General features: G+C 38.8%; 1 protein-coding gene and 1 non-coding gene across 2 annotated transcripts; both read left to right on the forward strand.

The window, feature by feature from the left end:
- The first annotated feature begins 2,016 nt into the window (after nt 1-2,016).
- Nucleotides 2,017-3,396, forward strand: LOC107719954 (proteasome subunit beta type-11-like). The gene is made up of 2 exons (XM_016527509.1): nt 2,017-2,732; nt 2,937-3,396. The coding sequence occupies exons 1-2, from the start codon at nt 2,017-2,019 to the stop codon at nt 3,394-3,396; spliced, it is 1,176 nt and encodes a 391-aa protein (XP_016382995.1).
- A 4,980-nt stretch (nt 3,397-8,376) lies between these two features.
- trnal-uaa (transfer RNA leucine (anticodon UAA)) lies at nt 8,377-8,459 on the forward strand. Its single transcript has one exon. It is a non-coding gene; the product is annotated as a tRNA-Leu (tRNA).
- The last annotated feature ends 3,527 nt before the right edge of the window (nt 8,460-11,986 follow it).

The following is an 11,986-nucleotide window of genomic DNA, read 5'->3' on the forward strand; positions in this document are numbered from 1 at the left end:
CAAATACATGGAGTGCCTTTGTTACTATATACCCCGCTACCGGGGTTGTAACACATACTGGGGTAAGTTGTAACAACAGTCAGACAAAAGAAGCAAAAACAGCACAGCAGCCACCTCATAAAGGTTGCTTCAAAAGCAGGTTTATTCAAACAATCTAAAAGAACAATACAAAACAATGTCGCACTTTCAACGAATGACCACATCTCCAATCCACTTTCTCTTCGATGCAGGAGTGTGCGTGTGTGTGTGTGTGTGTGTAATCGCCCTATTCCGTGTGTGTGTGTGTGTGTGTCTGTGTGAGAATGACAGGTGTGTTAGTGTGTCACTGTATACGCCTCTCTCTCATTATGCGTGGACTCAGCTCATCTGCTCTGCAGCGACGCGACGCGACTCAACAGAACGCTATGCCCGTTCAGAACGCCGGACGTCATGGCTTTCCCTTTTCCAAGAAATGTTGAGTGACAGAAAGAAGGTTAAGCTTCAGCGAGAGTTGTTCTTCCATTACTGGAGGTGGTCAAACTAAATGTCACATAAACTATATTTTTTCGTTCATTTTCCTTTCAAGTCCAAAGAACCCTTGTGAAACAACAAAACGTTCAATAAAAATAAATAAATGTATTTTCCGTTATTAATGTAGTTTATTTGTAATACTTTATTAATTATTATAATATTTTCGAATTGCTGTCTATTTAATTGTGATGTTTAATTTGTATTGCTGAAAAATACACAAGCTTTGGCAGGATTAAATTATTTAAATTAATTTCAATCCTAATATGTGTGTAATCTTGCAATTTTCTAGCAATAACATTAAACATCAAAATTAAATAAACAACATTTATGATATAAAATGTCCTGTTGCCAAAGTTAAAATAGGCTACAGAAGTGAGTACACCCCTCACATTTTTGTAAATATTTTATTATATCTTTTCATGTGACAACACTGAAGAAATGACACTTTGCTACAATGTAAAGTAGTGAGTGTACAGCTTGTATAACAGTGTAAATTTGCTGTCTCCTCAAAATAACTCAACACACAGCCATTAATGTCTAAACCGCTGGCCACAAAAGTGAGTACACCCCTAAGTGAAAATGTCCAAATTTTGAAGAGTTTGGGATCATTTCAATTTTAAAATAAGTCTCTCGTCAAAGCTTTTATTTGGTCAAATAATACAGTAAAAAAAGTTAAATAGTTTGATTTATTTGTCATATAAATCTTTTGTAACTTTATAAATGTTTGAAAAATATTTTAGCCCTATTTATAGTATATCATTATGCATGATGCTGTAAGGCCTACTGTATTTTTTTGTATGGGTGATTGAGTATTAGTGTAGCAATACAGCACAACAACACAAAACATGCTATGCTTTGAAAATGAAATTTCATGGCATGAATCGTCAAGCTTGGGTTGAAAGGCTTACTTTGGCATTTTCATGCGTTTCTGGTTAAGTCAATCAGGGAATGGTGCTTATATAAACAGCCCTTGATATAGGCTCTTTACAGCTGTAGTTATTTATTGAGCTTATGATACTAGTGGGTTAAGACTGAACTCTGAATACAGACATCAAGTGGATCGAGAATTGGATATTTTATTCTGGATCTATGGTACTCATTGCTTTTGCTTTTCCATAAGAATAAAGTGTGGATCAAGAACCGTGGTGGTCTAAGAGGCTCGGCATGTTTTATTTTTCTTTCAACAGCCAATCACCACCACAAGAAGATATAAACACCAGGAAGGCAGAGTGGAATCAAATTCTGAAGTAAACCAGGACTTCTTTACCAACAAACTGACCCATAGCCCTATAAGGAGACAAGGGTGAATAAAGAAAAAAAATGACCTGAAACCCTTTACAGCTCATATATGACATGTTTTTGCAGTTCGTGTCATACAGTGTAATAATTGACAGAGTTACAATTTATTGTGTATCTACACATTAGTTTATGGCTTTGCAAAATGTATGCGACTTGCACAACCCCCCTCTGTTCCCTCAATGGAGTGCTCCACTCTCACGGTCCTTTATGCCGGAAGATTCCACTCATCTGTCCGGAGGGGGGATTCACGGAGAAGCTTTTTCTACAAGGCTGCCTGGGAGGGGCAGCTTGAGTCCTCTGGAGTTTTACATGCCGATAGCTGAATACCTCACAGAGAGCCCAATAAACTTTGGCCAAACTAGCCTCAGTTCAGCTCCGACGAAGTTACTGGAAATAGACCACCTACACCCCTCTCTGCCGTCCATTTCTCTTCCTCCACCCACACCTTTCCCCGTCTCTCCCTCCGTTCCGTTACCGTTCACTCTCTCTCACGGCACCACAACTCTCGGCTTCGCGTTCCAGGGAGGAGTGATCGCCGCAGCCGACACGCGTTCCAGCTGCTCGGGGCTGGTGGCCTGTCCCGCGTCCCCGAAGGTCTTACCTATCCACTCTCACCTGGTCGGCACCACCTCGGGGACATCGGCTGACTGTGCACTCTGGAAGCGCATTTTGGCTCGGGAGCTCAGGCTGTACCAGCTTCGACACCGCCGCAGGCTATCAACAGGGGGCGCTGCCAAACTGCTGTCCCACATGCTGCATCCATTCAAAGGCACGGAGCTGTGCGTCGCAGCCACACTGTGTGGATGGGATGGGGACGACGAAAAACACGAGCAACCAATTACAGAGAAACATGCAAATACTCCAACCAATCAAATGACAGCCAGCAATTCAAGCGGCCAATCAGCAGCAAGTGGAGCCTCAGCGTCTCAACATGCAAATACTCCAACCAATCAAATCACAGCCAGCGATTCAAGCGGCCAATCAGTAGCAATTGTAGCCTCAGTGCCTCAACATGCAAATACTCCAACCAATCAAATCACAGCCAGCGATTCAAGCGGCCAATCAGTAGCAATTGTAGCCTCAGTGCCTCAACATGCAAATACTCCAACCAATCAAATCACAGCCAGCGATTCAAGCGGCCAATCAGCAGCAAGTGTTGCCTCAGCGCCTCAACCATTGATAGCTGCTACTTCTCAACAAGTCATCAGAAGTCGTTCGAGAACATGCGGCCCACGGGTTATTTATGTGTGCAGTGACGGTCTGCGCCTGCAGGGGGAGCTGTTCTCTGTGGGCTCGGGGTCTCCCTATGCATACTCGATCCTGGACAGCAGTGTTTACTGGGGAATGAGCGTACAGGAGGCCACTGAGGTCGCAAGGGAGGCCGTGTACCGCGCCACCTACAGAGACGCGTACTCGGGCAATAATGTCGATCTCTACCATGTGACCGCCAAAGGGTGGAGGCGCAGAGAGAGGGAAAACTTGAAAGAGGAGTATTACAGGGAGAAAGAGAGGGAGAGAGCGAGGGTGGCGGAGAGAAATGCTGAAAAGAAAGCAATTTTGAAGTCTGATGATGGAGAAATAGTTTGAGGAACACAGGAGGCAGGCTTTGGAAATATATTGATTTTAAAATGATGATATTTTTTATAGCAAAGAAAGAATAAAAAGACAAGCATGTATTGATAATCCATAGCTCTTACACTGTGAATGATACTGTGAAAGAATAATAGTGGATTCAAGAAATGAATACCATCATGTTCCAAAACGGTATGATTTTCTGTTTCTGGAACACAAAGGGAGATGTTTAGCATGAATTTATACTTTTATAAATACTTTTATAGTACTTTTTTTCATTGCTGAAAGTCTTAAGCTCCAGCCCCCTTTTATTATGATTGTAACTGGCATTCAAAATGTCTGTTTGTGTAGGCTATAAAAAAATAAAAAATAATAAAAAAAGTTGTTGCAGATTTTTCATTTTTTAGTAAACAATACTTTTTCATGAGCCCACTTTTCTGACCACTTCAAATTTAATTACTAATGAAGAATATAACGTCAATTTACAAACTATAATTAAGTAGAAATGATCAGTTATTATAATGAAAAGAGAGTTATTGCATACTGATAAAACATTTTACAGTATATTCCTTTAAGGCTCTCTCTATCTCTCTCTCTCTCTTTTTGTATTAATACAGTTACAGTAATTCAGACATAGGCCTATCTAGTCCCTCTTAAACGTCAGAAAATAAATAAAAATGTATTTTAAACAAATATTATTATATTGATATGACACTTAATAATTCACAAACTCTGTCTCTACTGTACTGTAATGTAGGCTATTCACCACATCTGTTCATGAATTCATGCTGTAATAAACGAAACGTCCATTGACAAGTGTGTATTTGATCTCTGCTGGGTTTAAAAAGTTTTCAAATAGCTGATGTCACATTTTTTCAGCAGAGGGCTTAAAAGCTTTTATATTTGTGCCAGCAGTCGAAGGCTCTGGAGGGTAAAGCATTGTAATGACCCCTACAGGAAACAGAAGGGATTGCTGTTTTTTAATATGTGCAGAAAATCTCAGTGCCAGACTGATCTCTACATTATTGAATCCCCCATAACTAATCGTTTGCTTTAAAAGTTCACATTTCACTTTTTAAAATTAGTTTGCATCCCAGTAAAAGGCAAAAACATACATGTAATCTAAAAATTAGGGGTGTCATATGATGCTGTGTAATTTCTTGTTTAGTATTAAAAGATAATCAACAAAGTTCAAGAACGAAATGTAAAAACAGATGTTTATAAACATTTTGAAACAATTTGGAATTTTCTTACAATTCCTCCATCTGTAATGTCATGTAAATATGGGCACTATCTCCTAATGATGCAGCGTTGTGTCTAACTGATTTACCTGTATGAATTTGATTTATACGTAACACACAAATATATAATTTACACTTATTTTATACTATATATCAACTTGTGATTCTAGGAACACAACTGGCAGAACAATGTCTGATTCAGGGGGCTGATTACTGAGAGACATGATCAAATACACAGCTTGAATGCACTGTAAGTTCTTTGTAATATAAGTGCCAAGTGCAGAAATATTTCTGTGGAAGACAGACAGCTTTATGCTAAAATTTAAAAAAATATTTTTTTCCCACACCAAACTACACTCCATACCTACCCAATAATAACAAAGCAAAAACCAGATTATCAAATTTATTAAAAAGGAAGAACTGAAAGATCACATTGGCATAAGTATTCAGACCCTTAACTCAAGTACTTGATTTGATATGACAAGCTTTGCACTCCTGGGGCCTCATTTATAAAATGTTGCGCAGAAACCGTCCTAAATTTGATCTTACGATCATCTCTCAAATATGCGTATACATGTGATTCACAGAATGAACATACGCACAGAAAGCGCCTCTCTTTCCGATGTGAAATCTTTGAATCCCAAATGATCTTGAACTTGCACGCAACTGAATTGTTTCAGCTCTCTCTGCCTTGTAAACGACTCCTAATTAATGTCATTAACATATAAAAAATCACCAGCATCGTCCAAATCCTTTAATTTAGAACAGGGAGCTGCAAGAACAGCTTACATTTCCAAAACCCTGCAGTACTCCGACAAGAAAAAGTGTGTACATCTGCTCAGACCCTGACGTGACGCCAAGCACTTTTCCACGTCAGCGGCAGTTTTTACAAATATGAGCGTTGGCGTGGATTTAAGCGTACGCACACTCTAAGATCAAATCTGAGCGTACGCATGCTTTATAAATGAGGCCCCTGGATTTTGGGATTTGCTGGCATTCTTCTATGCAGATCCTCTGAAGCTGGTTGGATGCAGGACTGTCAAGCAGACAGCCATTTTTAGGTCTCTCCAAAAATGTTTGTTTGGGGTCACCGCGATTTCTACCAAGGGGGACCGGGGCACTATTGTCTATTTTCAACCTAGGGGTAGTTGAAAACGTATTCGACTGGATTTCCCAGCCCTCACAGTAGCAATATGTACTCTTATCATATGCACCTATGAGGTGAAGAAGGTACAAAGATGTCCCCCTAAGGGTACTGCCCCAGTGACAAGCTGTTGTACCCCTAAAGTTATACATTTTGCACTTTTAGTAAATTTGCAAAGTCATCACAAGTCTAGTTTGTGAATAATAACACTAGTTACACTAATAACACTAGCCTTTATAAGCTGCTCTGACAGACTATCCAATGAAGGCATGTTCAGCATGTGTTTGGAGGCGTGATATCTCACGAGAGATCTGCATAATAGCAGTGTAGAAGGGCATACACACGACTCACATGAAACCGGTGTTGGCACCGCACGCTACAGTCAACAACTCGAGGAGAAACACATAGAAACAACAGTGAATAGGAGAAATTCAAACAAACAGAAGAGCAGGTCAGTACATGTTTGCTTCTCAAAATAATTCCCAAAAGTAATGTAACACTGGTAACATCTGGAGTGTTTGCATGCTTCTTGTAGCTCATGTAAATATCAGGTAAATAAAACAATCAAGAGTGAGAATAATATTCCATACTTAAAAGAAGGAAAATGTACCTGGGTTGTTACAAAGTATTAATAAAGATGCCAATCAGCATCATCTTGTGCGAAAGGGCGTTTACTGTAGAGTTCTAGAATCATTGACAGCTTCTAGAACCATCCTGTAGAGGAATGCACCTGTTCAGGTAACCGGGCGTATGTGTGACGGTGGGTGAGTAAATCAGTCTCTTTAATATCTAGTGGCATGAATTAATTTAAAAGTGTTAAAATGTAATGTATGTCAGAACAATGTAATAAACTATGAGAGAATAACTATGCCAAACTGATTTCATGAGAAAACATAACTATTTTACCAGGTGTCGATTTAGAATGAATTCATATGATGTGATTTTTATGTATGATTCAAAAAATAAACGTGAAGGTCCACCCCACAAAATGTATGAATGAGATTGTACAAATTCATAAGATTTAGCCACCATTTCACCAAAGTGCTGCTGAGTAGTTAAGAACTGCCATGAGAGTGTGTTGACGATGCTGAACTAATTCATTACCAGCTTTGCTCTTATTTTCTGTTGATTTCCACTTTCATACTAATATGTTCAGAGATGCTAGTCAATTTTTTTTTTTTTTTATGTTCGAAGGTTTCAAATAGAACCATCAAAATTCAGCCGGAAATAATATGGAGAATATAGGAGAAAGTTAGAAAAAAATGCATTCATGGTTTATTTCAAAATGTATAAGGTCTGATATGTTTGTTTGTTTTAGTTTTGTTTTCAGGTTATTGAATGGAGTGATTTTCCTGCTGAACGGAGCCTAGACCAGCCAATCTGGTTGAGCTGGCGACCTTGAATGACCGCAGATGTATATCCTATATTATGTTCTGAGTGTATGAAAATGTTCAAAACATAATATATATGTACACCCCTGCTGAAAAAAACAGCTAAAACAAGGTGGTTGGCTGGTCTTAGCTGGTTTAAGCTGGAAGTAACTCGTTTTCCCTGTTGAAAAAAACAGCATATGCTGGTTAGGTATGTTTTGCTGATTTTTTCAACAGGGTTAGCTGGTCTCCAGCCTGATCAGCTAAATAAGTCGACAAAACCCCTCTAACACCAGCCTGTTGACCAACTATGACCAGCCAACCACGAAAATAAACCATGGTTACTACAAATAAAACCAAAAACCATGGTTACTATAGCTAAACCATGGTAACCACAAATTAACCATGCTACACTAACCATGGTATTTGTTGTAAAACTGTGGCTATACAAATGGTAAACAATACGCCAAAAAAACATGGTTAATTAAGGGCAGCTTAAGTAGGGTTTAGCTGTTTTTTTTTTTAAGCAGGGAGTCATTCATGAAAATTATTTTTATGCTGGTTTTCACTAACTGTTAGTTCTCAACATAGCTACACTGTCAAGCTGATTTACCAACAACAACCAAACTATTCCAGTGACGGAGCAATACTGCCTATCTATCAGTTTTATCCTCAGGAATTCACATGAACAAAGTTATATTGATGTTAGCAAAGTATTAATATAGATAATTATTATTAAAGGTGTTCATTTAAATATTTTCACTTTTAAAAACGCCTTATAACATAAAGGCAAACTACTCAAACTGTTTTGATAAAGTGGGTCATGAGCTTGAGTGTGTTCACTACATAGCAGGCTCTTAGCTTGCTAACTATTAACCAGACGGCTAACAATACTACTGTAATCACGATAATGCAACAAATAATACTTTTTATAAAACTGCAAGCATTAATTCAAGCATTGCAATTCATATAATCGGTCTTCATCTTTTAAGCTAGTTATCAACCAAATAATGAGTTTTGGTTTTCGGAAGTGAGTCAGCTAGCATGCTAACAGTCGGTCTTTACAGCTGCACCAAATGCTATGCAGCTCTGAATATTAAATGAAACTACGGAAGGCGGCGCAAATGACCAAAAACAGATTTACAGAGATGAAATACAACAACACAAGTTAATTATCATATTTACTGTAGCATGTTATTGATATATATATTGATTTAAGGCTTTATATGAATGTACATTAACCAGGATGGCCGAGTGGTTAAGGCGTTGGACTTAAGATCCAATGGACATATGTCCGCGTGGGTTCGAACCCCACTCCTGGTAATGAGTTTTCACTTTTATATCTATTATATTAGGATCGAAGATAAACGTGCACAACTGCAGTACATCACGTCAAATGAGAATATCAAACGATGCACAGAGAAGAAAAAAGATTTGCTCGTTGAATGCAATACTTTCAGTATGTAAAAGTGTTGATCCGCTCTGGATAGATGAAGCGACTGCTGCTCACCAGCACGTATGACATAAAGTGTGCATAAAGTAGGACACAGCAGGACACACACTTGCTAGATGAAAGAACAAATAAGAAAAACTTAAAAAATGACTCGATATGGTGTTAAATAGGTGGTCTTATACTGCCTCCTATAGGCAAATGAAAGCTAACTTCTGTTAAATAATTCAAGATGTTAAATAAAACAATATGTTTGACCAAAGGGTGACAAATCTGAATAAGATTCAACACTTGTGTAGGCATAAAATGTTGTATCTTCTTTGGTCTGTAATTATTTATATATTGCTTCTGAAATATGCTATTTTTTTATATATAGCCTATAGGCTACAGTTTACTAGAGTCGGCATACACATGGTTATTGCATTTGAATTTCTTTTCAGTCTATCCTCCATCCAAATAAATGTTAACAACATTTAGAACGGCTCAGATCCTTCAAGTCCTGTAGGTTGTGAGGTGGAGCCTCCATGGTTTGTTGGTCCAGCACATCCAATAGATGCTCACTCAAATTACGATCTGGGGAATTTGAAGACCAATGCAACATCCCAAATTCTTTGACATGTTCCTCAAACCATCCCTGAACAAGTTTTGCAGTGTGGCAGGGTGCGTTATCCAGGGAACACCATTGCTGTGAAGGGGAGGATGAGGTCTGCAACAGTCTTCAGGTAGGTGGTCAACACAGTAACATCCACATGAATGCAGGACCCAAGGTTTCCCAGCAGAACATTGGCCAGAGCATCACACTGCTTCCCATAGTGCATCCTGCTCCCATCTCTTCCCCTGGCAAAGAATGAACATTCACCTGGCCATCCACCTGATGTTAAAGAAAATGGGATTCATCAGACCAGGCAAACTCTTCTGCTGCTCCATGGTCCAGTTCTGACGCTCACTTTGGCCATTGTTGATGCTTTTGGTGATGGACAATCTGATGGTCTGATACAGAGAAGAAAACGGCAATGCATCTATCATGGCCAGCATTACGATTTTGAGCAATTTGAGCTACAGTAGCTCTTCTCTGTGATTGGACCAGGCGGAATAGCATATGCTCTCCATGAAGTGCATCAATAATGAGCATTGGATGAACCTGTCACCGGTTCAGTGGTTCTCCTTCCTTGCACCATTTTTGGTGGATGCTACCACTGCGTACCTGAAACACCCTGCAAGACTTGCCATTTTGGAGATGCTCTGACCCAGCCATCTAACATCTAACATCTGCCCTTTGTCAAAGTAACTCAGAACTTTTCGCTTGCCCATTTTCCCTTTCAGTTGAAGAACTAACTGTTCTCTTGCTGCCTAATAAAGCCGGCCGTTTGACAGGTGCAATATAACAATATAATCACTAAACAACTAAAACCAGCCTCATCTCCCTGAGCAGCTAAGACTATCCTGACCAGCTAAAGTGGTTAATCCCCTAAAACCATCCTGCAAACCAATTATGACTAGCTATGACCAGCTAAAACCAGCTGGTTAATCACTGAATATACTGTTTAGATATATTTTAGGCTATATAAAACACATTGGACCTTTATTTTAAATGTTAAACTTTCTAAAAAAACATAGAGGTGGACAGTAGTGAAGTATTTTTTTACTTTACTCAAGTAAATGTAAAAAGTATCTGTACTTTATCAGAGTGTTTTTCTTTGGAAAACTTTTACTTTACTACATTCCAAATCCAAATGTCGTACTTTTTTTTTTTTTTTAATAAAGTTTTTTATTTTTTTAAGAACATTAAAAATGTAGTACTTTCTTGTAGGCTACTCAAGTAAATCTTACTTTTTAGTAAACGTACAAAAGTGCTAGATTTCTAATGTAAGTATTAAATGATATTTAGCCTAATATGAAACGCAGTGCAGTAAAAATGAGCCTAAAATGTTAAGCTTTGGAATGTTGTGAAGTAAAAGTTTTATTAAGAAAAACACTCTAATAAAGTACACTTGAAAAGTACTGAATACTTCACTACTGTCCGCCTCTGCATACTCAATACCCAAGCCTACAACACAGTACAGAAAAGTATATTCCAGAAGGGGACGCGCTCGTCATTCAAACCAACGCGAGCGTTTCCAGCGCGCGTCGACTCGTGACCTCACGCGTCCATCATTCCCGCTGCGAGCGTGGGCGGAGCTGGGAAGCGTTGTAACTCTTTCTTTTGTTATTCATGAGCAAAAGGAAACTTTGCGGCAGAGCTGAAACACTCCAGGAGCGCCAAAACAATCGAGTTGGATAACTTCGAAGTTTCCTGGATGGAGCTGTGAGTCTCCCGTCAACGCATTGAGCAGAGATCTGGAGCATTAGACGAGCTGGCAGCTGCTTGTTGTGAAGTGTGGAGCGCTGAACATGCCCTAAGAAGAGTCAATGATTCATTATTTACTCAATGATATAAAGCCACTGTACTGCACTGAGAGATTCATCACACAAAGGTGAGAGCTGCTGCTTTTCAAATCACACTTACACATGTTTACAAAACTTTGCTATGTTTGTTGAATCATGAGCGCCTGAACCCGACTGACCAAATTAACTAAACAAGTTACACTAAATAAATAAGCAAACAAACAGATGAATGAAGGCTATGGGTCTGTGAAACGTTGTGTGTTATTTGGTTTCTCTGATGGTCTGTCTGACTTCTGATTAGGCTACTAGAAGTTAGTTAGATGCATGTGTTGTAAGTAACTCAAACTTGAGCTGATCTTGAATTGCGAGAGTTAGTTGAAGTTAGTAAAAGGTAGGGTAGGCTGGGTTTAGTTAGGGTCACATCTAGAGCTGGTTAGGTTAGTTAAAGTAAGGTTTAGTTAGAGTTAGGCTTGGCTAGGTTTAAGTAGGGTTTGGGTCATTGTTAAGGTTGTTTGGGATTAAAGTCATTTATCCCAATTAATGACTATTTAGGGACAGTGTTATGGTTTTTTGAGGTTAGTTTGAGTTGTTGTTAGGGTCTGCAGACACTTTCATGAATTTGGCAGGTAAGATGGCCATGTGTTTCAACTCACGATTTGCCTCTAAAAATGGCTTTTTTTTCTTTTTTTATCCAGAACACACACGCCATTCTTTCTACTGACTGTTTAATCTAGTTTTTATAAGCATACCATGAACAAAAAACTTCATGCAAGAAGTTTTATTGTGAGGTGGAAGCTGAGAAAATGGAAGCACAAAGTTTTCTTTGCAGGAATCTAAATTAGATGCATTTACATTTACGTTTAGTCATTTAGCAGACGCTTTTATCCAAAGCGACTTACAAATGAGGACAATAAAAGCAGTGAAAACTAACAAAAGAGCAACAATATATAAGTGCAAATGACAAGTCTCGGTTAGCCTAACGCAGTACACGTAGCAAGGTGTATATATATATATA

The sequence above is a fragment of the Sinocyclocheilus rhinocerous genome, unplaced genomic scaffold (genome assembly GCF_001515625.1).
Source record: "Sinocyclocheilus rhinocerous isolate Xijiao unplaced genomic scaffold, SAMN03320098_v1.1 scaffold10063, whole genome shotgun sequence".
In the NCBI taxonomy this organism is placed as follows: domain Eukaryota; kingdom Metazoa; phylum Chordata; class Actinopteri; order Cypriniformes; family Cyprinidae; genus Sinocyclocheilus; species Sinocyclocheilus rhinocerous.